Source organism: Leopardus geoffroyi, chromosome C1, assembly GCF_018350155.1.
Source record: "Leopardus geoffroyi isolate Oge1 chromosome C1, O.geoffroyi_Oge1_pat1.0, whole genome shotgun sequence".
Lineage (NCBI taxonomy): Eukaryota > Metazoa > Chordata > Mammalia > Carnivora > Felidae > Leopardus > Leopardus geoffroyi.
Window position 1 is genome coordinate 184,020,803 of NC_059328.1, and position 27,705 is coordinate 184,048,507.

General features: G+C 40.0%; 2 protein-coding genes across 4 annotated transcripts in view; one reads left to right on the forward strand and one right to left on the reverse strand.

The window, feature by feature from the left end:
• Positions 1-3,673: 3,673 nt before the first annotated feature.
• Positions 3,674-15,229, reverse strand: HSPD1 (heat shock protein family D (Hsp60) member 1). 3 transcript variants are annotated; one of them, XM_045480625.1, is made up of 13 exons: positions 14,710-14,795; positions 14,348-14,429; positions 13,600-13,775; positions 12,190-12,442; positions 10,511-10,593; positions 9,899-9,994; positions 9,288-9,381; positions 8,850-9,018; positions 6,946-7,045; positions 5,683-5,928; positions 4,871-5,045; positions 4,407-4,585; positions 3,674-4,303 (listed from the first exon to the last, which is right to left on the reverse strand). In XM_045480625.1, exons 3-13 carry the CDS (start codon positions 13,771-13,773, stop codon positions 4,151-4,153), a joined length of 1,722 nt encoding a protein of 573 aa, XP_045336581.1. In that variant the 5' UTR covers positions 13,774-13,775; positions 14,348-14,429; positions 14,710-14,795; the 3' UTR covers positions 3,674-4,150. The 3 variants fall into 3 exon arrangements, with proteins under 3 accessions (XP_045336581.1, XP_045336580.1, XP_045336579.1); XM_045480624.1 differs by lacking the exons at positions 14,348-14,429; positions 14,710-14,795 and adding an exon at positions 14,926-15,229; XM_045480623.1 differs by lacking the exon at positions 14,348-14,429 and having other exon boundaries at positions 14,710-15,079.
• A 32-nt stretch (positions 15,230-15,261) lies between these two features.
• The window catches only part of LOC123599273 (MOB-like protein phocein), a 45,215-nt gene continuing 32,771 nt past the window's right edge, over positions 15,262-27,705 (forward strand). The window contains exons 1-2 of the mRNA XM_045480627.1: positions 15,262-15,362; positions 15,968-16,132. Coding sequence (XP_045336583.1) covers positions 15,360-15,362; positions 15,968-16,132 — 168 coding nt within the window. The 5' untranslated portion in view covers positions 15,262-15,359. The remainder of the gene's footprint in view (positions 15,363-15,967; positions 16,133-27,705) is intronic.

Genomic DNA, 27,705 nt, shown 5'->3' on the forward strand with positions numbered 1-27,705 from the left:
AGATTAAGAAAGTAAACACCTAACAAATAAAAAATATTTTATTTTTAAGTAATCTCCACACCCAACATGGTTAACAACCCCAAGATTTAGAGTCACGTGCTTTACTGACTGAGCCAGCCAGGTGCCCCTTGTATTAAATCTGTTTTTCCGATTTTCCATGTTTTTGATCTGCCTCTTAGAGTTCCTCAATTCTGTCTCCCAGCCCTTTGTTAATTTTACATTTGCCACAGTCTTAATTTCCAAGAATGTTTTTTAAATTTATTTAAAATTTTTGTTTTTATTTTTGAGAGACAAAGAGCAAGCACGGGAGGGGCAGAGAGAGGGAGACAGAATCCCAAGCAGGCTCTGCGCTGCCGGCACATAGCCTGATGTGGGGCTCGAACTGAAACCAAGTCAGACACTTAGCCAACTAAGGCACCCACGTGCCCCTATTTTTAAAAGTTTTAAGACAGCAAGAGCGAGAGAGAGCACCAGCAGGGGAGAGGGGAAAGAGACAGAATCCCAAGTAGACTCCATGCTCAGCATGGAGCCCACCATTGCAGTCAATCTCATGCCCAGGAGATCATGGCCTGAGCCAAAACCAAGAGTTGGATGCTTGGCTGACTGAGCCACCCAGGCGCCCCTCCATGAATGTTTTCTAATTGTTCATTTTTTTAATGCTCATATTGAGAGAGAGAGAGAGAGAATGTGCAGGTGGGGGAGGGACAGAAAGCAGGAGGCAGGTTCCAAAATGAGCTCTGAGCTGACATCAGAGAGCCTGATGTGGGGCTCGAACTCATGGACCACGGGATCATGACCTGAGCTGAAGTGAAGATGCTGAACCGAGCCACGGTTTATGGCAACAAGATCTCTTTAACATATTACAATTTTTTAAGTTTCCCTTAGGTCCCTTATGGTTTTTGCTATTCTCCTTCATGCTGAGGCTTGATTGTCTAATGGTTCATGTTTGTCCATTAATATTTGAAATCAAGATACTAAAAAGCTTATTGGCATTAATGTAGGGCACACTGACTAATGAGTTTCACTGTCAGGTGACCAGGTGAGGCAGCATTTTCATTGGGGGACTCTCAAATGGCAGAATCTGTAAGTCTTTTCTGTTTTCCTGTATGATTCTATTTCTTGTCCCAGAGAAGTATAGGGGTGGAGAGAGGGAATAGAAATGCCTTCCTGCTAATCTGTAAGGTTAGTAACAGAGGGAAAAGGTAATTTCCCAATCTATCGATTTCTCTGGCTGCAGCTTTCAGAGGGTTTTACAATTGCCTAATCCTCATTTAGGAGTTCATTCCAGGCTGCCTCTTTGGTTTAAGAGTTTAAGTTCTTCAAACCTGGTTTAAATCTGGGGTCTGCCACTTAATAGCTGAGACTTTGTATAAGCTACTTAACCTCTCACAGCCTGTTTACATTACATGTAGCATAGGTTTAATAAGTAGTCCCCAATCCAAGACTGTTTAGAGTTAATACAGTACTACATTTAGTCTAAGGTCTACCACATAACACTATTTTCTTCCTCTCCTGTGCTCTCTTTAGACTGGTCATTCTAATAATCTTTTTTTTAATTTAAAATTTTATTCTTTTTGAGAGAGAACAGAGCCTGAGTAGGCAGGGGGGGGTGGGCAAAAAGAGAGGGAGACACAGAATCCAAAGCAGGCTCCTGAGCAGTCAGTGCAGAGCCCGATGTGGGGCCTGAACTTGTGAACTGCAAGACCATGACCTGAGCCGAAGTCGGCCACTTTACCAACTGAACAATCCAGGCACCCCTCTAATAATTTTGTAAAGTCCAGGTGTTTCTCATCTCTTACCTTTCCTTCTCATCACCTAGCTTGGCCTTTAAATTATTTTGGGGGGCACCAGGGTGGCTCAGTCGGTTAAGCATCAGACTTCAGCTCAGGTCGTGATTTCATGGTTCATGAGTTCGAGCCCTGGGTCAGGCTCTGCGTTGACAGCACAGAGCCTGGAGCCTGCTTTGGATTCTGTGTCTCCCTCTGCCCCTCCCCCACTCACACTCTCTCAAAAATAACATTAAAAACATTTATAAAATTTTTATTATTTTTTTAACGTTTACTTATTTTTGAGAGACAGCACGAGCAAGGGAAGGGCAGAGAAGGAGACTCAGAATCTGAAGCAGGCTCCAGGCTCCATGCTTTCAGCACAGAGCCCCACACGGGGCTCGAACCTACAAACAGATCATGACCTGAGCCGAAGTCGAACGCTTAAATGAGTTACCCAGGCACCCTGAGCTTGGCCTTTAAGATAATAAACTATATTAAATCCTTTCTCTAAGGTTTCTCTTTTGATACTGGTTTGCCTTTTGCTACTTATGTAGCTAAAACTACATTCTAGGCAAGTTGTATTCACTTAAAATGCCCATTATTCAGTCCCCTTTAATCTATGGTCATTCTTTTTCTAAACCAAGGAAAGCACAGGTATTCCTAGGTGCAGATTTCAAGTGACTTTGGCTTTTGGTCTGTGATGGACTTTATTATTCCTGTTTCTGCCCAAGCTTTGTAAACAAGGAGAGCACTGCCTCAATGCCTAGCTTCTACCAGTCTCTAAGCAGCAGCCCCAAGACCAAACCAAGTGGCGGGCAAGATCCTTCCCATCTAGAGCAGATTTACATTCTGTAGCCAAGACAGACTAGGTCCTTGGCACAGGTGAAGGCAGGAACTTAGATGTTGTTAGGCAAGATTTTGTTGCCTTCAACTCATAATATAGTAAATCTAGAAAGCAAAGTTACGTCTTGCAAATCATCCTGCCCCCAACATGCCCCACACCCAGGTACTATTTTAAAAATAGGCCACATTTCAGGGTACCTGGGTGGCTCAGTAGGTTGAGTGTCTGACTTTGGCTCAGGTCATGATCTCACAGTTGGATGGTTTGAGACCCACACTGGGTTTTGCACTGACAGTACAGAGCCTGCTTCGGATTCTGCCTCCCTTTCTGCCCCTCCCCTGCTCACGCGCTCTGAAAAATAAACATTAAAAAAAAAAAACCACACACATTTCCATACTGTTTCCAGTATGGAAACATATTTCCATACTGTTTCCAGTGCATTGAGCCAAAAATCTGCTTTACATTCTTAAATAAAAGTGAGGACACTGGCTGACCCCACCAAGCAAGGATGCCCTTCCTCACTGTCCATTATGCTCGAATGGCATACCTCCCTTTCCACTGAAGCACACCCTTCCACACACCCTGCCCTCCTCACTTGTGGGTACCCAACAGGAATCCATTTATTATGCTGACGGTTTGAAGCAGTAACTATAACCTCCATAAGAAATGACAAATTGCCCCTTTATGACCAGACCTCAACACATAAAATAGTGTCCACAGCAATCAGTTGTCACCTTTAAAAATTTCCATTACCATAGGGTGCCTGAATGGCTCAGTCCATGACCTCACCATTCATGGGTTCGAGCCTGGAGTGGAGCTGTGTGTGGACAGCTCAGAGCCTGGAGCCTACTTCAGATTGTGTCTCCCTCTCTGCCTTTCAAAAAGAAATAAAAAATATTAAAATTTCATTATCTACATAGTAATATAATTGTAGCAAAGAGAAACGGAAATATACTACATGCAGAAATGTTTTACACACTTGTACCAAATCCTACCCCTACCCCTCTTTGTCTATTGGCTTTCAATTTCTCTTATCTTCTAGGTCACGGAAAAGCTAACACAATTAAGTTTAAACAAATTTTTATTACACAAAGGTTGTCACATAATTGGATATTTCTCTACTTTGTACACAATTATTCTTACTCTCCACAGAAAGGCTGCTTCTTAACTTTTCATCTGGTGATGGCAAGCACTAAAATCCTGATTTTAACAGAATAATAGTAAAAATGCCTCAGTGATTTAAGTTGAAAGCAGTACATTGGTACATGGCTCTTGCATTCAGTTATCAGGAATGTACAAATGTCTTTTTATTCAAAAATACAAAATAAATTATCTGTAGGCATGGACAATGACAGCAGTAAACCATTATATGTTGTCAACTGAAACCAGTAACTGATGGTTATAGTGATTTTCTTAAACATCAGCCAGCCTTTTCTTCAGTCATTTCCTTCAACTGACTTCTCTGAAGTTATTCTTGAGGAGCACTGCCTTGAGCTTCCTCTCACAGTTCATTAACAATGGTAAAGCACTATTCTAGGAATTAGAACATGCCACCTCCCATACCACCTCCCATTCCTCCCATTCCTCCCATTCCAGGGTCCTTCTCTTCCTTAGGAATTTCGGTGACTACAACTTCTGCTGTAGTTAACAGAGAGGCCACTCCAGCAGCATCCAATAAAGCAGTTCTTACAACCTAAGGAAAAAGTTTGATAAAATATTACCTTTATCCTTAGTAAAAAATAAGACTTCAACAGAAGATTCTTGAAAGAATTTTTAGAAAATGGCCAACCATTTACCTTAGTTGGATCAATGATTCCCTTTTCTACCATATTCACAAAATCTCCAAGCATAGCATCATAACCAACTTCTGAGGAACTCTGCATAATTTTCTCAACTATCAATGATCCTTCAACACCTGCATTCTTAGCAATGGTCATTGCAGGAATTTTGAGTGTTCTCTTAATGATTTCTATACCTAAAGAAAACAAATTTTAGCAAATTTGGTTTCATTCTTTCTTTTGTAAAAATTACAACACAATTTGATACAGGGAAAACCCAACTGGGAAATTCCACAGGTCAAATCATTCCCCCCCAAGAGATGTGATTTCATCTTTCATCTGTCCTCTGATTATTAGTGTTATTCTTCCTTTGTTATACTGGTAATTGTTTTGTGATTTATTGTTCTATTTGATGGGAAACAATATTATTATAGCAGACTAAAATCACGCTGCAAATAAACTCATTTGTAAGGCAGTTTTACCAATTTTTTGATCTTCATTAGCTGGAGTTATTGAATCCAAGGCTGGAATGCACCGAAGCAGGGCACAACCCCCTCCCAGAACAATGCCTTCTTCAACAGCAGCTCGGGTAGCATTGAGGGCATCTGTAACTCTGTCTTTTTTTTCATTCACTTCAACATCACTTGTGCCACCAACCTAAGAATAAAAGAATTCCAGTTAGTATGGGCTTCTCTGATTCAAGATGCTGGCTGGCAAGAGTCATTAAAAAGCACTGGATTTTTTAATTTGCTTTTGAGAGAGAGCGAGCGAGAGACAGCGAGAGAGAGAGACACACACACACGCAGAGGGCATGTGGGAGAGGCGCAGAGTAAGAGGGAGAGAGAGTCCTAAGCGGGCTCTGCACTCAGTACGGAACTGAATGTGGGGCTTGAACTCAAACCGTGAGATCATGATCTGAGCTGAAACCAAGAGTCAGACGCTTAACTGAGCCACCTAGGTGCTCTGCACTGGGTTTACTTAAAAAACAAAAAACACCAAAAAAAAGACCACGTAAAAAAGGTTGCCTACTTGTTAAAAGTGACTGCATGACTAAATAGCTAATAGGGTGAGTACAGTGTCCTACATCAGTCCAACGTCAGCCTGATCTTTAACAAAACATCTTGGTTTTAAGGAAAGAATATTCCAACAAAGAAATTTTGTATAATATGTATCTCCATGATGAAGTTATTTCCCCAAACATTTTAGTTACATGGCCCTAGTGGGGAATACCACAGAAACAAAATCATTCTTGAGCTCAGAACCTAGGAAGCTCATTTACAACAACGAATCTTACCTTCAGCACAGCTACTCCATCTGAGAGTTTTGCCAGACGTTCATTCAGTTTTTCCTTTTCATATTCACTAGTTGTGATATCTAACTGTTCAATGATTTCTTGGATACGTTTTTCAATTTGAGCCTTGTCACCTTTTCCTTTCAAGAGCATGGCATCATCTTTGGTCACAATGACTTCTCCAACTTTTCCTAAGTCATGAGGCTGAACATCTTCAAGATTTAGAGTCAACCCTTCTTCTCCGAACACCTACAGAAACATTTAAAAATGAACCACTTGCAGCTTAGTTTTTCACTGTACCAAGTCTGTCAGTAATACATCACATGGGTGTTTTGATGAGAAAAACATCTTGCAATACTGTATTTCTTTGAAACATGAGATTTTAAGATTATGACTAGTCCAGAGAAGACTTGATCGAGTTTCCCACTGCATTTCCAACTTCTCAGTTAATCAAATTAACATTAGCTTTATTTGAGGAAAGTATAAACTCAAACAACTCCTCAAAGGTCATATTTTTGGTGATATCAGGACTGGACCTTAGGCCTAAACTCTTAAATCCTATGTGGTTTCTACAATATTTTATTTTATTAAAAAAATTTTTTTTTTACTGTTTTTGAGAGAGAGAGCAAGAGAGAGGTAGGGAAGGGGCAGAGAGAGGAGAGGGAGACACAGAATCTGAAGCAGGCTCCAGGCTCTGAGCTGTCAGCACAGAGCCCGACCCAGGGCTTGAACTCACGAGCCGTATCACGACCTGAGCCGAAGTCGGATGCTTAACTGACTGAGCCACCCAGCCAATATTCTTAGAAACAAATTAGTCTTGGGGTGCCTGGGTGGCTCAGTAGGTTGAGCGTCCGACTTCAGCTCAGGTCATGATCTCGCAGCTTGTGAGTTTGAGCCCCGTGTCGGGCTCTGTGCTGACAGCTCAGAGCCTGGAGCCTATTTCAGATTCTGTGTCTCCCTCTCTCTCTGTCCCAACCCACTCGCATTCTGTCTCTCTCTCAAAAATAAACATCAAAAAAAAAAAACTAAAAAACAAAAAAACAAATTAGTCAAATAACCCTATTCTTGGGCTAGACTCATGGTAAGTTAGACAGGGGACCTTAGCAGTATTTAATCCAACCTATACCTCCTAAACGTCCAACATAAACACAAATTAATAGTTTAGATAATATCTGACCGTGAAAAATGTAAAATTTACCTGTAATAAACTTCAGACCTGGAAGTATAAAACATTCAGTAAACCAACATCACATTTATTTTACTTACTGCACCACCAGTAGCAATAGCCATATCTTTAAGCTGGTTCTTTCTATTGTCACCAAAACCTGGAGCTTTGACGGCTACAACCTGAAGACCAACTTTCAGCCTGTTAAGAACAGTTAATAAAAATCAGATTTAAATTTAAAAATGCTTATCTAGTTCTTAAGTTCTAAGTACTATGATTACTTAGGAAACATACTTTTTTTATTTTGAGAGAGAGCATGCAAACAGGGGAGGGGCAGAGAGAGAGGGAGAGAATCCGAAGCAGGCTCCAGGCTTCCAGCTGTCAGTGCAGAGCCCGGATGGAGGGCTCAAACCCACAAACTGTGAGATCATGACCTGAGCTGAAGTCAGACACTCAACAGATGGAGCCACCCAGGCGCCCCTGGAAACCACACTTTTTACAATTTTTGGCTTTCTTACAACTTTTGGTCAAATTAAGACAGGAAAGGGCAACTTTCCATTCATCCGTATTTGCCAATATCCAATCACCTTCGTAATAAGCTGACCTTACTTTCCAGTTAAACTAGACCCAGGAACAAAAATATTATCATAAGCAAAACACCTTTAACTATGACATAGTGATAAATATTTTATAATTTTCAAAAATCAGAAGAGTTAAATTTAAATTTTAAAATATTTAAATATTAAATTTGGGGATCTAATGAGCATTTACTACTGCTCTATGGGTTCCATTTAGTAGTAATCAAGTTACTACTACAGTTACATTTGAGCAAGCAGTGTTCTTAATCTGGTTCCTTCATAAATGTAAGTATTACTGATAATAACATTAAGCTCACCTGCAATTTTATCAGATACTGAATGCCTGGAATATATAATCAAAGAAATGTCCACTTGAGACCAGATAGTCAAACAGAAGGAATATATGGATACTAAAAACAAAACTGGTCTATTAGAGCCAAATAAAAATCAGAGGGGTAAACTCTGATAATATGCCAAGAAAATCAGACACCCAACTTTACAGCTACCAGTAAAATGGCTCAGTGAAACTCTGTAGGTCTACTGTTTTTTTATTTTGGTTCCAAATCCTACAATAAGACTTTTCAGATCCCAAAAAGCAAATCCAAGCTAACAAACATTCCAGGATAAGTAAACTCACTCAGAGCTTTTGGGTCAAGCCATGAAACTCTCCTACATACCTGTTTCATTTGTGCATTTCCATTATAATAAAATTGGAAATATTACTTTTAATATACCTCAATTCCAGGATTAGGAGCACATTTTAATGATGTCCTAAGGAGCGCGTAGCTGGCTCAGTTGGAAGAGCATGTAACTCTTGATCTTGGGGTTGTGAGTTCGAACCCTATGTTGGCTGTAGAGATTATTTTTTTTTAATGCCCTAAGATTCTGTTTATAGCATTAAGCACCCGCCTTAAAGTCAAAAGTAATGCATTATAGATTAAACAAAAATTATCTTAACCTCAACTTATCTTAGATTGAGTGCCAATTTATTTCAGCCTATTAATTTTTTCTTTTAACAGATTATGTAAAATGCTGATAGCTAAATACACTTTGATCTAAGGCTTAGAAAATGATAGTTTACTTCTCATTCAAAATTGTAATTGTGAAAATATTTTTCCAGATAAAAAAACTTAGTCATTTCTTCTAATCAACTGTAAACATTCATAATAAAAAATGGACACCATACAAAATTAGGCTATCTTATGAGAAAGTTGCACAAAATACTATGGATTTTCACATAGAACCCATTCAAAAACAAAGAACCATTATAACTGGACCAAGAGTTCATGAAGCATACCTGTATCACACATAACTCTAAATACAAACACAAGTGGTTCAATGTGAGGGTACATAATAGAGATTTCAAACATCAATACAAAAAATTGCCTTTCATCTGAAAATGTAAACCAAACACCACTGCCTATTACCTATTCAGAACAAGTGTACTCAGAGCTTCTCCATCAACATCTTCAGCAATTATGACCAAGGGTTTACGGTGAGCATTGGCAATTTCAAGAGCAGGTACAATGGACTGGACACTAGAAATTTTCTTTTCACTCAACAGAACATAGGCATCTTGGAATTCACATTTCTGCCCTGCAAAAACAAAAAACATTTTAAATCAATGTTAAAACATTAACAATATTTTGAAATAACTGCAATTTCTTTAAATGAAAAAGCTATAACCCAATTTCAGTACATTTCAAGTGACTACTGAGTTCATGTTTTTCCACTTTCATTTGTCATTTACAGTAACTTTTGGAATACATAAATTTATTTTCTTAGAAGTATGGCCTAATGCTTGTAGTTCGACACATGACAAGCTCTATTTTTTTTTTTTATTTCATTTACTGACTTGCTCTTACCTTTTGATGTATTAATAAAGTATGGAGAAATATAACCTCGATCAAATTTCATGCCTTCAATAATTTCTAATTCATCATTTAGTGTTTTTCCATCCTATAACAAATCAAACAATTAGTTGTATGAATGTCATTAAAGAAACACAAAAATTTTTAATTATGGACCAGATTAGGAGACCCCATTGATCATAAAGGATCCAGGCAGAACTATGCAAATGCCCCAGGACACCCAACTCCCAATTCTGCAAAAACTTCAAAAATACATATTTGAATTTTTATATTCAATGTGTTATATATATATGCAACACACAGTTTGAATGTTTTATTTGGAAAACTGTTTTGATCACCAGACAACCCATACCAAGCTATCATAAAAAACACACTTGGGGCGCCTGGATGGCTCAGTCGGTTAAGCGGCCGACTTCGGCTCACGTCATGATCTCACGGTCTGTGAGTTCGAGCCCCGCATCGGGCTCTGTGCTGACAGCTCAGAGCCTGGGGCCTGTTTCAGATTCTGTATCTCCCTCTCTCTGACCCTCCCCCATTCATGCTCTGTCTCTCTCTGTCTCAAAAATAAACAAACATCAAAAAAAAAACAAAAAAATCACACTTGCCTTTACTGTGATGACACCTTTCCTTCCAACCTTTTTCATTGCATCAGAAATGATGTTGCCAATTTCTTTATCTCCATTTGCAGAAATGGTAGCAACCTAAAACAATCAAGTTACTCTTCCAAGTTAAAAAGTTAAGGCCAGTGTTCTCAATCAACTCCTTTTCCTTTTCCTAGTAACTTCCAAATTGATAGTGTGTGTGGGAGATACAGTCTAACAGTTCTAAGGAAGTGTTGGTTCTGTTTTCAATTATCATTTGGCTACATTGTTTTTAAAAGATATGACAAACATACAACTACTCTTAAAAAAAAAGACTCCCCCCACACCCCGAAAAAAAGTGATAATGTTCTAACATGACAAAAACTATGTACCTTTTGACAAATGACTAAAGAACGTTTTCCATACAAAAAAAATGAGTTTTACTCAGAGCCATGTAGAACTAAAGTGACAGCCCACTAAGACTCCAGCTATGGTCACTGCATTATTTTCAAATGTTATTTGGCAGTAAGAAAAATGCTTTCAATATTAGTGACTGGTTAGTGTTGTTATTCTAACATTGGTATGTGATTACGGAATAAAATCACATGTTTATTGTAAAATATGACAACTCCTTACCTGAGCAATTTCTTCAGGGGTTGTCACAGGTTTAGACTGCTTCTTAAGTTCAGCAATTACAGCATCAACAGCTAACATCACACCTGATTTAAGAATAAATGCCATTAACAATGCTTATTCTCTCATGGTTCCTTGTCAAGTAAAAATTCCAATTCATATTAAATGCTTTAATGTGTTAATACAGCCTAAACAATACTTCTGTGCTGGCACTTCTCCTAATCACATGGAGTTGGATGGTGCACACTCAAACAGGAAGTCTGATAAATGAAGAACCAGGTCAAAATTATTCTGAAAACTGTACTAAGGAAAAAAAAAAACTATGGTGTATAATTTCAAGAATCTCACCATTCAACTCATTCTGTGTAAACTATTCCCAGTCCAATCATGTTGCACGTTTCCAACAGGGTCACCCAACATTTCTCTCAATTGAAAATAAGGGATTATGCCCCTACAGGTTGTTTTTAATTTTGAGAGAGAATCCCAAGTAGGCTCTGCAGTGTCAGCAGAGCCCGACTTGGGGTTTGATCTCACAAACTGTGAGCCAAAACCAAGAGCCAGATGCTTAACCGACTGAGCCACCCAGGACCTCTATACCCCTACAGGTTTTAATATCTGAAATCTCCTCCTTTAATATGTAATTATAAATAAAATATTTAACAGTCAATGGCAGCACAGTATGGATTTATGAGAACCTCATTTTGTTCAACTGGGATGAGTGCTGGCTCTTCCCTTTATTTTGATAAAGGGTAACTTCAAGAAATAAATCCAAAGAAAGGCATGTAGTAACAATCACTTTTTCAGGGAAGTAATTTTAATAAACTCAATTAACATTTGTCCATGATTTATATTCAAACTGCTTTTAATGAAACACTTATTTGTACCTTAAACACTGAAACAGATGGGATGCTGATACATCAGTGTGCTGGGATGCCAATTCTGACAAAATTGTTAATGGCACCCCACTTTACTCTCAAGTTTTCTCTAATTTGGACAGTAACACACCCTATAGATAAGCAGCAATTACATTTTCAAGATACAAAAAATCAAGTTTTAGTACACAGCTAATTAACAGCAGTGACAGGACTTAAGTTTGTATCACCACGAAGCTCATGCTAAGGAGATCTTTAAATGGTGGCCTAGTTTCCCAAAGCAAGAATAATGACCAAAATGAAGACCAATAATGCATTATGTGCTGTTAAGAGGCAAAAACAAAACAAAACAAAACAAAACAAAACAAAACAAAACAAAACAAAATCCTGCTCTTATGTATACACACACACTAAATTTGACGTCCTGGATGAATGATATAGTTTGTTTAGCCCTACTCTGTAAAATAGCAAAACTGTTTAATACTCTCTCCCTGTTCTAATCCCCACAAGTTTACTATCCTCAAGGTATACAGAACATGCTGTATCTTCCACCAAACTGTTCCTTTGGGTGGCGGGGGGGAAGAGGGGGTTTGGAGGGTCTCTAGACACAGGGAAGGGAAGGACAACAAAGAATGTCTTAGTCCTATTTCTCTCAATGCCTAGCATAGTACCCATCACATAAGCCAAGCATCCAATTGCTATTTGCTGAAGAAAAACTCCATGTAAGATTGTTTTTAAGAGAAAGGAGAAATAATAATCAACTTTCTAAGACACTTCAAAACACTGTGGTGACAATGAAGACATTCCTACCTCTCCTGATTTCCACTGGATTAGCACCTTTGCTAATCTTCTCGAAGCCTTCCTTGGCAATAGAGCGTGCCAGGACAGTAGCAGTAGTGGTGCCATCTCCAGCCTCTTCATTTGTGTTATTGGCAACGTCTTGAACAAGTTTAGCGCCAATATTTTTATATTTATCTTTTAAATCAATTGACTTTGCAACAGTCACACCATCTTTTGTTACTTTGGGACTGCCCCAACTCTGTTCAATAATCACTGTTCTTCCCTAGAATTGCAGAGAAAAAAAAAAGTGACAGAATCACATACTCTCTAAGTACTATTTAGTGTAAAACAGGAACTTTTAATAAAAAAGTAGTTACTTGAAAGCCTCAACACAAACTGTCATTATTTAATCAGATCTGCAGCATGTAATTTCAAAGGCAGGTTCATCAGTGTTCTTAGGTTACAGACAAAATGACCTCTCTGTTGCCAAGTGTGTAACTTTGGATGATCTTTTATGGAAGATATAGATCCTTGACTGAAAGATGTTATCTCATAAAAAAACAAAAACACAAGATAAACCAAATCAATTTGGTAGATAATAAAATGTCAGAATACTCTTCACATAATTTATAGTTTTGTCTGGTGCCTGCTGTCTTTGAAAATAATGTGAAACTTATTTTTAAACTTGCTTTAAAATTTAGTTACTAAAATACTAGCAGCAAGACAAATACAGTTCACTCTTCCAAGGCTGGTTCAATGTTAAATCTCAAACACAGTACAAACAGTACTGGCAGCTTCTAAATTTGAATTAAAGGTGCTACTTGTGAGGCAGGCAAATGCCATATTTTATATAGTACATATGACTACTTTGATACTGGAACCGTTAACCTGAAATCATGCATCACTACACTTGTGCATCATCTTCAAAAGCCTCAAGTTATGTTTTTACTCCTCACCAACCTCTTTAAGTTAAAGAAGATTTAACATTTTAAATGTGCTTTGGAAGACAATGAACAGCAGAAAAGTAAAACTAGTACCTACAAACACATACTTGAGGTATTACTGGAGCTAAGTTACACACTAACGTCAATATTTGATACTAACTACTGGGAAAAAATCCAAAACTTAAGCAGGCAAGCAAGATTAATTCTACTTTCCGTTTAGGAACCCACCTTGAGTTGTGAGTTACCACTGGATTACATCACACGTCATATGAAATAAAGTTTCCCGAATTTGAAAAAAAAACTTAAGCTTTAAGACCGTTAAATCAAGTTAAAAAAAAAAAAAAGATTAAGCGGTAATTTGGAACTCTTTTATGTAAACTGAGATTTCTCAACAATGGAGACTAAAGTATTTACTGTCTATGTGACATCATTAAAATATTATTCCTTAATTCAGAATGCTATAAATTATAACACAATAAAATAAAAATATTGATACCTTTGGCCCCATAGTAACAGCTACAGCGTCAGCTAAAAGGTCTACACCTTGAAGCATTAAGGCTCGGGCATCTGCACCAAATTTTACATCTTTGGCATAGGCCCGAGTAAGATGAGGAGCCAGTGCCCTGGACACTGGCCTAATTTGGCGAAGTACTGCGGGTAATCGAAGCATTTCTGTTGGGGGGAAAACAATCAGATTATCAGTACATTTATACTAGCACTATCCGTGGTGCATTACAGCACAGCACAAACATGACACCTGTACACCACAAAACAAGAAATGTTAGATATAAGCTGTATTGATCCCTGCCCTACACGCGGCCCACGTTAACATAGGTTCAAACACCATCTACTAACGTAAGCTTGAAGAGGCCGCTCCCACGCCTAACCTAGAGAACTAGCACAAAGTACACCATGTCAGTGAATCCCCACGGCCACCTACCCCAGCCGCTAAAAACGAATTAATCTTTCACAGCTAAAATAGCCTCCTGAGCAAAAGTGCTCCTAAAAAAACCAAATCTGCAGTAAGGGGTAAGTTATAAACCAGAATGACCAAGGGAAAAAAAATATTCCGCACGGTGCAAAAATCCGTTTAGTAACAGGAGTCTTTGTATCTACTCAGGGCTACTGTATCCAACTATCCGCAGGGCCGCGATGCTGGGGGCCAAGGCCCGGCTCTCTACGCCCAACCCCACGTGTCTGTTTTTAGGACGCCCTCAGCAAGGTCAAGGGTGGAGATGCCGTACCCCAGCTGCCCGCGGGGCCAAACTCGGTTCCCACGCGGCTGCGACCACCCTCCCGGGGGCCCTACAGTCGATCAGGACAGGGCTGCAACGAGAGCCCACGTGAATATACGCCCCCGATTGCATACAAACTACCGGGCAAGCCCTCCCCCCTGCGCCCTGCCCGGGCCAGCAATCCACGCCGCACGTGATGGGCACCGACATGGACCCGTAAGGCCTGGCCCAGCGGGTCCGGGCCTGCGGCGCCGTAGGGAAGCCCTGGGTCTCCCCTTACGGCTCAATCAGGCAGGACCGCAGCGGACGGGAAAAGGCCCGGCTCCCGGGTCCCAGGCGTCTGGGAGAGGCGGCGCGGGGCGGCCGTATACCTGCGGGGCAGCGGCAGGGCGTGCGGACGATGAGGCAGGCCGTCGGAGGCGAGTGAGGGACAGAGTGCACGGCGCACACGGCAAAGAGCCCGTGTCCCCTCCCTCCGCCGCTTCCCCCCGCCCCGCGGCACCGCGTGCGCGGGCTGCGCCCACCCCTTCCCCTCCACCGGGGCCCCGCAATCGGCAGTCGCCGCGCCCCGCTCCGCCCCTCCCTACCCGCGCAGGGCCAGGCAAGTGAGCTCAGCCCTCCCAGTCCGGCTTAGGCTAGTTCCCGGGCTGTACTCGGTTCGAGAACTTTCCGGGAAGCGCTGCGCTCTCTGTGGGTCAAGGTTCAGAGCGCGTCATTTCCGGGAGAAGGGCGAAGAGCTAGTACTTTCACCCCGGCAGGCGGCCTAGAAAAGCCTAGAAAGAACTCCTCTCTTCTTCCGCCTCCCCGTCTTCGCGTCAGTGGCCGGCGCACAACTCTCGGGACGAATCGCGCGGCGCGCTGGTGCAGCCACCCTCCCTTGCGGGGAGGAGCGGGGGGCGGGAGCAAGCGCGCCTGCGCGTTGGGAGGCCTTTTCCCACGTTCACGTGGCCCGGGGGTCGGACTGCGGGTCTCCTTGCGGCGGCAGCTCCAGAGCAGAGTAGGAACTGTGGTGGCCAGAGTCATGGTGAGTCTCGCGTGGCCTGGAGGACGAAGAGGCCTTCTCTGCCTATAGCGCTCGGGTACCCGGGTGCTTCTTTGCAGGCCTACCGGGAGGGGTAGGGGTCACTCAGTGACCCGCGCCCGCAGTAACCCTGGAGAGGCGAGGCCCACTAACCTTTTTTATTTGCCAAGGGCTCTGCACGCGTGTACCCCGCATGCTTGTGGGCCTGGGGGCGGGAACCTGGACTCACGCGCAGCTGCGGACCCACTTCTGCGAGATCTTTGTGGGTGTGTAGTACCTTGAAAAGCGTGGCTCCAGGCAAAGGGGTTGACTTGAGTTCTGTGAAATTTTCCAGAACAATTGAGGTAGGAAAATATTTGACCTTGGGATAAACTAGGGTTACTCTTAAAGCTGTCTGCTGACCGGAGAAGCAGCAACGACCCCCCTAACACACACGGAATGGAAATTAAACTCGGCAGGTAGAGCAAAACATTCAAATGGTTTTCTTGAACGAATAATTGGAGTTTTGGCGTTAATTTTGAAAACCACACGTGCTTTTTGATGTGTAACGCGTAGAACATAATCACATACTGCTTTTGTTTTTAAACTTAATACTCCTTTTCTTACAGGCAGGACAAGCGTTTAGGAAGTTTCTTCCTCTCTTTGACCGAGTTTTAGTTGAAAGGAGTGCAGCCGAAACTGTAACCAAAGGAGGCATTATGCTTCCAGAAAAATCGCAAGGAAAAGTTTTGCAAGCAACAGTAGTAGCTGTTGGATCAGGCTCTAAAGGAAAGGTAAATGGGGCTAAAGTGCAACTAGTTTTGTATGGAGGAGAAAAAAGAAATTCTTGGTGGTTATTAAAGGTAGTCTCTTAAATAGCTTTGTGTTTTCTTCAAGATCGTTCCCTAATTCAGTCATGTCTGATATGCCGCTTTTAACGAAAATGATTATGTAAAATAAAGTTGCTTATTTTGTAGAATGGAAGAGTTCCAGAGTATTAAAATCAGTAGCTCTTTGGTAGCTGAGTATGACCAGTGTTTTCTTTAAATTCTAAATTTTGATTAAAACAAAAAATTCCTCAAGATGATCTGTGGGTTCTTTGACTAGTTGAGGGGAAATTTAAACTCTCGATCTAACCTCTAACGCTGTAATTGCCCTAATCTTTTTAACCATTTTTGGCCTTAGTTGGCATACTTTCGAAAAGAACTGGTTGGATCTAGCCTTAATAGTCATTCTCCAGTAACTGGTTAGACCTCAGACCTGAAAGTCAGCCAGAATACACAATAAATGCCTTTGGGATCAAATACATTAATTGCATTCATTGTTCCAGTTGCCCCTAAGAAAGCTCTAGGAACAGCTGTCCCAGAGTCAGGAATAGGAAGTCTCTGGGGAATGGGCACTATGCTGCAGTCTCTTCTTAAGTTTTTACTTTAATGAAAAGGATATTGAGTCACAAAAGAAGTATATGTTCCAAATTCTGGAAACTCCTCTTGAATTTTTGTGTTGGAAGAAGTTAAAACATGACATCTGTATATCTGGTCTTAAAAACTGATTTATATAGTCTAGAAGTTAATATTTAATAGTTAAAAAATTAGCTTAAGTTAGCTTTCCAGTATAACTTGGTGAACTTTACACTGAAAGCAGGTTTTGGTGTAAGCTTCAGGTATGCATTATTTCAAAGTGTAATTCTACAGTGATATTTTTGAGTGAACTACGATTATAATGTAAATCATATCACTTGGCCACTAAGTCCTTTTTTAACACTTGATTTGAATGAGCACATTTGATTAATAAAAGTTAGGTGTAAGTTTTTGGTGATATAGATGTCTTTACTAATAAATATCCTTATTTTCTTAAGGGTGGAGAGATCCAACCAGTCAGTGTGAAAGTTGGAGATAAAGTTCTTCTCCCAGAATATGGAGGCACCAAAGTAGTTCTAGATGACAAGGTGTGTAAATTTAATATTTCCTATAAGTTAAGTATTTGTTATTAGTTTTCTTAACTAATGGTTTTCTTTATTTGCAGGATTATTTCTTATTTAGAGATGGTGACATTCTCGGAAAGTATGTAGACTGAAATAAATCATTATTGAAATGGCATGAAGTGAAGCTGCCCATTCCAGTGAAGTTGTGAAATCTTTCATCATGTAAATAATTTTCATGTCTCTCTTTTATAATAAACTAATGGTATCCAAACTAATGATATCCAGTGTCTCTAAAATTTAGTTATAGTGTATTGATCTAAATATTACCAAATAAAAATGCATAAATGAGTGGTTAATCTTTATTTGGTGATTTAAGATTTTTTAGGGTTCTCCAGTATGGTTTTTTTTCCCCCAAGTAACTTACAGAGAATTCTGGGAAATATGCACTCTAGCTTTCACATTGAATTTAGATTACAGAAATTACGCTAATACAGGGGCACCTGCGTGACTCATTTGGTTAAGCATCCAACTTCAGCTCCAGTCGTCTCATGGTTCTTGAGTTCAAGCCCTGCATCTGGCTGTCTGCTGTCAGATCCCGATTGAGATCCCCTGTCCCCTTCTCTCAGCTCCTCCCCCGCTCGCACTCACTCTCTCTCAAAAATAATAAAAAAAATTATGCTGATGCAAAACCATGGATTTACACTTAGTTTTAAAAAATAGCAATATTCAGGGATGCCTGGGTGGCTAGGTCGGTTAAGCATCTGACTTTGGCTCAGGTCATAATCTCACGGTTGGTGAGTTCTATACAGAAGGCTCAGCTTGGAACCTGCTTCAGATTCTGTCTCCCTCTTTCTGCTCCTCCGCTGCTCACACTGTCTCTCCCTCTCTTTCAAAAATAAGTGAACATTAAAAATTTTTTTAAGGTATCATTCTAATTTCATATATAACAAGATTTTATTAAAGTATACTTTATCATTTATAGAATCTAGTGTTTAAATGTCTTGTTTCTGAAGTATTTAGAGAAACTTAGTGAACATTTCCAGTTTTCAAAACTTTGTACTATTATTTGCTTTGAAAAAAGTCCATGGCAAGGTTTTATGGCTACCGTTGGTTGAGTGCTTTTTATGTGTCAGGTGCTGTGTGATAGTGTTTATAGCCAAGGCCTCAGGAGCATTTTTCTGGGTACTGGCTACTGTTGTGGGTACTTGGTGTGTATCAATTGGTGTAATCTTTCAACAATGCTGTGAGCTAGGTACTATCCTGCATCTCGAGGAAGGTAAGGCGCACGCACACAGGTTAAGTAATAACCAAGCACGCTCCGTAGGAAGTGGCAAAGCCAGGATTTGGACATAATCAGTCCATCTCCAGATGCTGCTGACCAGAACTTCACCTGTGGCTGTTTTTGTCAGATAACTAAGCACTTGACATACATTATTTAAATTCTGCTTGATAAACCACTGTGGTATCAGGGTTGGGTGGTACTTGAGTGCTAATTACTGGTATTTAGTATATAATTTGAATTTAACAAATAGGAAACAGCTGAACAAATAGCTTGATTTTTTTTTTTTTTTTTTTTTTTTTTTTTTTTTTTTTTTTTTTTAGTAATAGCAGCTAGGGAAGGTTAAGATTGGAACCCAAACAGTCCTACCCCAAACTTGATTACCAACTCCTAAACTTTACCTCTCAGACCAGCTGTTCTTGGTGGTCAAATTTATTTTCTAGATCAGTCTGATTTTTTTTTTTTTTTTTTTTTTTTTTTTTAATTTTGAGAGAGACAGACAATGCGAGTGGGTTAGGGGGCAGAGAGAGGGAGACACAGAAGTAGAAGCAGGCTCCAGGCTCTGAACTGTCAGCACAGAGCCCGAAGCAGGGCTCAAACTCATGAGCTGTGAGATCATGACCTGAGCCGAAGCTGGACGCTCAACCAACTGAGCCACCCTGGCATCCCAGTGATCATGTTTTAAAGATATGCCCTATATTTGTCTTGTGGAATTGAAAGCTAACTGAAATTGTAAATGGCATGCAATAATGGTGTCAACTTTTGGTCATGTCCTCATCGGGCAAGTATGTGAATATTTACATTAATGTAAGTGTCATTGGTATACTAAGGCTTAATTTTTGTCATACTAAGATAAAAATTTTGATTAAAAGCTCTATTTACAGTATCGGAGCGGGTCATCAGTGTCCTACTGTGCCCTAGGCACAGCTAGATAATGTGCTTTGCTCTTAAAACCTTGTTGAGCACAGATGTCCTGGTTTTACCAATGACAAAACTGACTCAGAGGAGATGAGGAAACTTGTTCAAGGCTACCTGGCTGGTAAATAATAGAGTTAGGAATCCAGTCCAGAGGCCATGGCTTTACCATTTCCCAATTCTGTTTTTTGAACACCCAAGCAAATGAGTTTTGAGATCCCAAGGCGATAATTTCCAAACCTTGGTTCATTCTTAGAATTACCTGGTGTATTTAAAATTTCAGGGCTCCATAGGGGCTCCCGGGTGGCTCAGTCAGTAGGTGTCTGACTTCGCCTCGGGTCATGATCTCACCGTCCTTGAGTTCAAAAGCCCCACATCGGGCTCTCTGCTGACAGCTTAGAGCCTGGAGCCTGCTTCGGATTCTGTGTCTCCCTCTCTCTTTGCCCCTTCCCCCACTCGCACTCTCTCAAAAAAATATTTTTAAAAAAAATTTCAGGGCTCCATTTATAACCTAATTTAGAAGGATGGGGGAATTTTTTTGTATCCTGGAAGTAGTCCCATAATGCTTCTCTAGCAGAATTGCTTTAAAAAAAAAAAAAAAAATTTTAGGTTGTGAGATTATATTGGGAATTAATAGGGAAAAGGATTTTGGCATGAGAAATTTGGGGTGAAAATAATGGTGTTGAGGGTGGGGAACTGTGTTTCGCAATAATATGTTGTCATTTACCCTTTGATCAAACAGAAAAATAGTGAAGAATTAAAGTAGGTAAAATTCCAATGGGAATTTTTGTGATAATGCTATTCTTGAGCATTTCCAGGCACTGTTCTAAGCATTTAACATAATCTGGTTTAACTGCATGTAATCCTAGCAGCCCTGTGAGGCAGATACTCCTTTCCTCATAGGTGAAAGAATAACTTGCTCAGGTTGACACCATTTTTTAAAAGAAATTTTAATGTTTATTTATTTTAGAGAGAGACAGTGTGAGCAGGGGAGGGGCAGAGTGAGAGGGAGACACAGAATCTGAAGCAGGCTCCAGGCCCTGAGCTGTCAGCACAGAGCCCAATGCAGGGCTTGAACTCATGAACCGTTAGATCGTGACCTGAGCTGAAGTCAGCCACTTAACCAGCTGAGCCACCCAGGTGCCCCAGGTGACACCAATTTTAAGTCATAGTTTGGGATTGAACTCAGATTTGTTTGACTTAAAAGCATGGCTTAAACTATTCTCCACAAAAAAATTGGGAAATTGATAATAAAATTCCCAGGGAGCTATTGTGTTGTATGAGCATTACCATTAAGATTGTTTTCCCTCCTATTAGATAGAAAATGTATGTTTTACAAAGATTTTTATTTAAAAAGTTGGGATTATAAGATTTCATTTCTATTTTATTGTTCTATTTATGTAAGAACACAACATGAGATTTACCTTAACAGATTTTTAACTTACAATACAGTATTTTTAATTATAGGCATAGGGTTGTACAGCACATCTCTAGGACTTTTTCGTCTTGCTTATCTGGATCATTATGTCTTGATTAGCAGTTCCCCATTTCCCTCCTCTCCCTAGTTCTTGGCAACCACCATTCTACTCTGCTTCTATGAGTGACTATTTTAGATAAGTCATAAATGGAATCATGTAGTATTTGTCATGTGTTTGAATATTTCACTTATAATGTCCTCAAGGTTTAGTCATGTCACATTGCAGTATTTCCTTGTTTAAAGCTGAATAATATCACATTGTATCTATATGCCATATTTATCCATTCTTCTAGTGGATGAACATTTAGGTTGTTTCCACATCTTAGCTCTTGTGAATCGTGCTGCAATTATGGAAGTGCTACCATCTCTTAGAGATTCTGATTTCACTTCTTTTGGACAAATACACAGAAGTGGGATTGCTAGATAGGACTACAGTATTTGTTTTTAAAGACTTTTTTTTTTTTTTTTTAAGTAATCTCTATACCCAACACGGGGCTCCAACTCACAACTCCAAGATCAACAGTCACATGTTCCTTGGGGTGCCTGGGTGGCTCAGTCGGTTAAGCATCCGACTTCAACTCAGGTCATAATCTCATGGTTCGTGAGTTCAAGCCCCACATCGTGCTCTGTGCTGACAGCTCAGAGCCTGGAGCCTGTTTCAGATTCTGTGTCTCCCTCTCTCTGCCCCTTCCCCACTTGCTCCCTCTCTCTCAAAAATAAACATTAAAAAAAGGGAAAAAAAGAGTCACATGTTCTACTGACTGAGCCAGCCAGGTGCCCCCCTATTTATTTTAAAGCTTATTTATTTATTTCTTTTGAAGGGTAGGGGTACCAGCGGGGAGGGACAGAGGAAGAGGGAGAGAGAATCCCAAGCAAGCTCCATGCTGTCAGCGCAGAGGCCAACATGGGGCTCAATCTCACAAACCATGAGACCATGACCTGAGCTAAGATCAAGAGTTGGATGCTTAGCCAACTGACCCACCCAGGCACCCACCTCTGCATCTTTTTTTTTTTAAGCTTATTCATTTTGAGAGAGAATTCCAAGCAGGCTCCGCAGTGTCTGTGCAGAGCCCAGTTGAACTCATGAATTGTGAGATCATGACCTAAGCCCAAATCGAGAGTCGGCTTAACAGACTGAGACACCCAGGCATCCCTCTATTGTTAATTTTTTGAGGAACTTCTATACTGTTTTGCATAGTGGCTGCACCATTTTGCATTACTACCAACCAACATGGATCATAAGGTTTTATATATTGGAGGTACTAACTTGTTATATTTGTCCTAGTTTGATGTGCAGGTTTTTGTAGCTACTCAAATCTCATTCTTGTAGTTTTTTCTTTTGAACATTTATTTTTTTTTTTAATTTTTTTTTTAACATTTATTTATTTTTGGGACAGAGAGAGACAGAGCATGAACGGGGGAGGGGCAGAGAGAGAGGGAGACACAGAATTGGAAACAGGCTCCAGGCTCTGAGCCATCAGCCCAGAGCCCGACGCGGGGCTCGAACTCACGGACCGCGAGATCGTGACCTGGCTGAAGTCGGACGCTTAACCGACTGCGCCACCCAGGCGCCCTTTCTTTTGAACATTTAATTAATCCATAATTTATTTACTGTAGGGTCTATGTATCTGACTTTTATTTTGTAAGTAATGAATAGCTTGTCTCAGCTTTATTATTTGTTTTTACCCACCACCACTCCCCACCTTGAAGTTTGAGGTAACATCTTTATTATACATTAAATCTTTAAGTCTATTCCTGGGTTTTATAGGATTGTCCCATTGATTTCTCTATTCTACCACATTGTATTCAATATAAATATAAACAAACTTTTGTATTCGTTTGATATTTGATAAGACAAGTCTTCTCTGTACTCTTTCAACAATGCACAAACTGGTTATGAACACTTTTAACCTTCTTGATAAGGACTGCCAGATTGCTCTCCAGAGTGATACCAAATCATGTCTCTTCCAGCAAGTTAATTGCTGTTTTCACTGCACCCACAACAAAATAGAGTTTTGAACTTCTGATTAAAAAAGTTGTTTTGTTTTTTTTTAATGTTTATCTTTGAGAGAGAGCAAGCGAGTAGGGGAGGTGCAGAGAGAGAGGGAGACACAGAATTGGAAGCAGGCTCCAGGCTCTGAGCTGTCAGCACAGAGCCCTTTGCGGGGCTCAAACTCATGAACCCTAAGATCATGACCTGAGCTGAAGTCAGTCGCTTAACCAACTGAGCCACCCAGGTGCCCCATTTAAAAAAAAAAAAAATTGTTTTTAATGTTTTGATTTATTTATGTGGAGAGTGTTTACATGGTTTCTTTTGCCATTAAGCAATTTTAAAGAGAAAGCCTAATCAAATCTAAGCTCTGATCCTGTGTTGCTTACATACTAGTTATGTGACATGTGACAAATCACATAGCTCCTCTTAGTTTAAGAATTAATTGTAAAAGGAGGGCACCAGACATCCCTTAACATTTTGTTGAGTCAGGCCTCTTACTTTTTTTTTCTAACATTATTTAAAAGTAGATAACATTCATGTAGTTAAAAATTCAAAAGGATATACACTGAAAAGGTACACAGTGAAAAATATCCTTCCCTTCCCTGTCCCCCAGCCACACAGTTCCATCCTTAGAGGTACCTAGTGTTACGATTTATATTTTGAGGGATATTATATGTATACATTGTGTGTGTGTGTGTGTGTGTGTGTGTATGCATGCAAGGACATGCATATATACATGTCATGTATGTGAAATATCTTTTTTTTTCAAGAAATAACATTCCATATATACCATTTGGCACCTTTTTTGTATTAACAAATTGGAATTAATCTATAAAGTACATAAGGAGCTTCTTAAAATTCTCATTATAGCCATATAATGTTCTATTATATGGATGAGCCATAATTTAAGCATTCTCCACTGATGAATATTTATTTATTTATAAATGTTTATTTTTGTGAGAGAAGGGACATAATCCCAAGCTCTGTGCTGTCATCACAGAGCCTGACACAGGACTCGAACCCATGAATCAAGAGATCATGACCTGAGCTGAAATCAAGAGTCAGGTGCTTAACTGACTGAACCACCCAGGTGCCCCTCCACTGATGGATATTTAAATTCTAGTCTTATGCTATTAGAAACACTTCTGCACTGAATAAAATTTTTGCATATATTATTTTGCACATGTGAACAAGTATATTTTTAAGACAAATTCCTAGACATGTAATTGCTATGTCAAAGGGTATGTGGATTTTGATCATATATGTGTATATACACACATGTCTCCAAGTTGCCCTTCATAGAAGTTCTATCAATTAACAGCCTAACACCAATGTATGAGACTGATTTCTTCCCACTCTCAATAATACAGGATGTTATAAAGGTTTTATTTTGCCATTCTTAAAATTTTACTTTTATCATTATGAATAAGGATGAGCATCTTGTGTTTGACAGCCATCTTTATTTTCTTTACCATTAACTGACAGTGCCTCGTGACTGTTAATATCTTCTGCCCAACATTCTAATGGATGACTGGTCTTTTATGGTTTGTGTGATATGTTTATTTGTGAAATTGGTTCTTTACAATTTTGGCTTTGATTTTGTTATTGTTTTTTGAACTTGCAGGAAGTCATTTTGGTATTGCTGAATTCATGGCTTCTGGGTATTATGTCAAACTGAAAAGTCTTCTCCAATACTTACATGTTCTTCCATAGGTGCTTTTATAGTTTTTGTTTTAATTTCAATGTTAGCTTAATCTGGAGATTTTCCTATTATAAAACATAATTTACAGATTAAGCCCAGTTCTTTAAGACATGTTAAAATTTATCCCAAGTCTTGCAAAATGGTCTTTCCGTATCATTTAGCCTAGAGACTTGATTTGGAAAAAGCATCAATGGGTTACTTATCTGACTTGAGTGTCAGTTCAAAAAGGCCAGTTTGTTCCTTTTAAGTTGTTCATTTTGTTGAACAAGTTCCAGGCACTACTGGAGATACAGGAATGAATACAATTCAGGAGGGAGAAATAAACAACTAAATTAATAGCATAATTTCATTTTATTTTTTATTTTGTTTTTTTTCTTAAGTTTATTTATTTTGAGAGACAGAGAACACCTATGCACGTGTGCACAAACAGGGAAGGGGCAGAGAGAGAGAGAGGGAGAGAATCCCAAGAAGGCTTCATGCTGTCAGCACAGAGCCCCATGCAGGGCTCAAACCCATGAGATCATGGCCTCAGCTGAAAAAAAAGAGTTGGATGCTTAACCAACTGAGCCACCCAGGCATTCCTATTTATTTATTTTTGAAGTAAACTCGGGGCACCTGGGTGGCTCAGTAGGTTGAGCATCCAACTTAAGCTTAGTTCATGATCTCATGGTTTGTGGGTTCGAGCCCTGTATTGGAATCTGTCCTGACAACTTGGAGCCTGGAGCCTGCTTCAGATTCTGAGTCTCCCTCTCTCTCTGCCCCTTCCCTGCTCTCTCGCTCTCTCAAAAGGAAATAAACATTAAGAAATAATAAATAAATAAATAAATAAATAAAGTAAACTCTACCCTTAACGTGGGGTTTAAACTCACAACTCTGAGATCCAGAGTCACATGCTCTACCAACTGAGCCAGCCAGGTGCCCCTGCAAATATTAGAGATTAGTGTCATTGAGAAAATAAAGATAGGAAGTGCTGCTAAATTCATGAAAGACATTAGGTGACCTATTGAAAAGAGGAAAGGATAATAGTCTGTTGTGACTGGTCTCTTCTGATCAAGGTCTTTTCTCTTCCTCAAAGTTTAGGAATTACTGTATTAATTACCTATTGCTGCATAACAAATCACCCCAAATTTACTGGCTTAATACAACAATAAACATCTCACATAGTATTCATAGGTCAGAAATTTGGGAGCATCTTATTTGGGTGGTCCTAGTTGGTGGGGGGTATCTTTGCCATCATCCAAAGACTTGTCTGGGCCTCGAGGCTATTCTTCCAAGATGGTTGGTTCACTCTAGCAAGTTGATGCCTGATTTTGGTGGGAACCTCAGTTCTGCACCAGGACCCTTCATAAGGCTACTTAACTGCTTCACACATGGCAGCTTTCTCACACTGGGCAGGTGAGTTAAGAGAGCAAAGCAGAAGCCACAATGTCTTTTATGACCTAACATCAGAAGTCACACATCATTTTCACAGTATCTTATTATACAGGCCAGCCCAATTTAGTATGAAAGAGATCCACACAAAAATGTACATACCAGGGAGGCACCTGGCTGGCTCCATTGGGAAAGCATGTAACTCTTGATCTCAGGGTCATGAGTTAAGAGTTACACATTGGATATAGAGATTACTAAAAAAATAAACAAAAAGTGTACAGGGGTGCCCGGGAGGCTCAGTGGTTAAGTGTCCCACTCCTAATTTCAGCTCAGGTCATGATCTCACAGTTCACGGGTTCGAGCCCCACATTGGGGTCTGTGCTGACGTTGCGGAGCCTGCTTGGGATTCTCTCTCTCCCTCTCACCCCCTCCCCCACTTGCGCTGGCTCTCTCTCTCAAAATAAATAAAGTTTGGGGTGCCTGGGAGGCTCAGTTGGTTAAGCAACAGACTTGATTTTGTTCAGGTCATGATCTCATGGTCGTGGGATCGAGCCCCACATCAGGCTCCACACTGAGAGTGGAGCCAGCTTGTGATTCTCTCCCTCTCTCTGTCCCTCCCTACTTGTGAGCTCTCTCTTTCAAAATAAATCAACAAACTTGAAAAAATAAAAATAAAGTTTACCTATTAAAAGCGTACATAAGGGATTTAATAATCATTGGGGGCTATCTTGGCAGCTGGCTACCACAATTGCCAATTTGATCAAATATCCTAGAATTCTAGAGAGAAAAGTGAAGTGCCATAGGAGTTTGGTATCTTATTCATCTGTAGTCAAAGTGTCTAAGTTTGAACTGTTTTTAATACATTGAAAAATTTATAGAAGTGCCTGGGTGGCTCAGTTGGTTAAGCATCCAACTTCGGCTCAGGTCATGATCTCACAGTTTGTGAGTTCAAGCCCTGCAGTGGGCTCTGTGCTGACAGCTCAGAGCCTGGAGCCTGCTTCCGATTCTGTATATCCCTCTCTCTGCCCTTCCTCTGCTCACACTCTGTCTCTCTCTTTCCAAAAATAAACATAAAAAAAAGAAAGAAAAATGTATAAAACCATATATAGGCACTAATTTGTTCAACTATGAACATATAACCCCATGTTTCTCTGCTGCTTCATCTTTGCTTGGCCTGGAATGAAATCTGCATGCTTTAATACTCATGCTTTAGGGTACATTTTGACTACTTCATGCATCATTCAGTGTGTCAGCTTTGCTCTTAGGCTGGCTTCCTTCAAGTCAACGTGGTAGGTGCAGTCCCAAACTTGGCAATATTCATGGGAAGAAAAAAGGGACCATCTCAAAGAGATGGTCTTTTGGTATCTCCTCAAGAAGAAACCTTTCCCCAAAGTCCTCCATCAGATATCCTTTTGTATCTATTAAGGCTAAAATTGAGTCAGATGCTTACCCTTTAACTAAACATTGGCTTAGGCCAATAGGGACTTAAATGTCAGCTAGAGGTGGGTTTACCTTTCTCTAGTCATATGGGAAGAGATGCATACTGAGCAAGATCAAACTATGTTTTGCAAAGAACATGTGTGAAGAATGGACAGCAAGCAACAGACTTCAGACATTTTGCTTTGTAGTAATCTACATATCACCTTTCCCCATTCATTTTTAAGCTCTTTGAGGAAAGTAGCTTATATATCTTATTCATGTTTCTC

Coding starts and splice junctions, on each gene's coding strand:
- HSPD1 (XM_045480624.1), bottom strand. CDS start 13,773: ATGCTTCGATTACCCGCAGTACTTCGCCAAATTAGGCCAGTGTCCAGG. Junction 12,443..13,599: donor CTGTTACTATGGGGCCAAAG/GTATCAATATTT, acceptor CTGCAATTCTAG/GGAAGAACAGTGATTATTGA. Junction 5,046..5,682: donor ATGGAGTAGCTGTGCTGAAG/GTAAGATTCGTT, acceptor TTTTATTCTTAG/GTTGGTGGCACAAGTGATGT.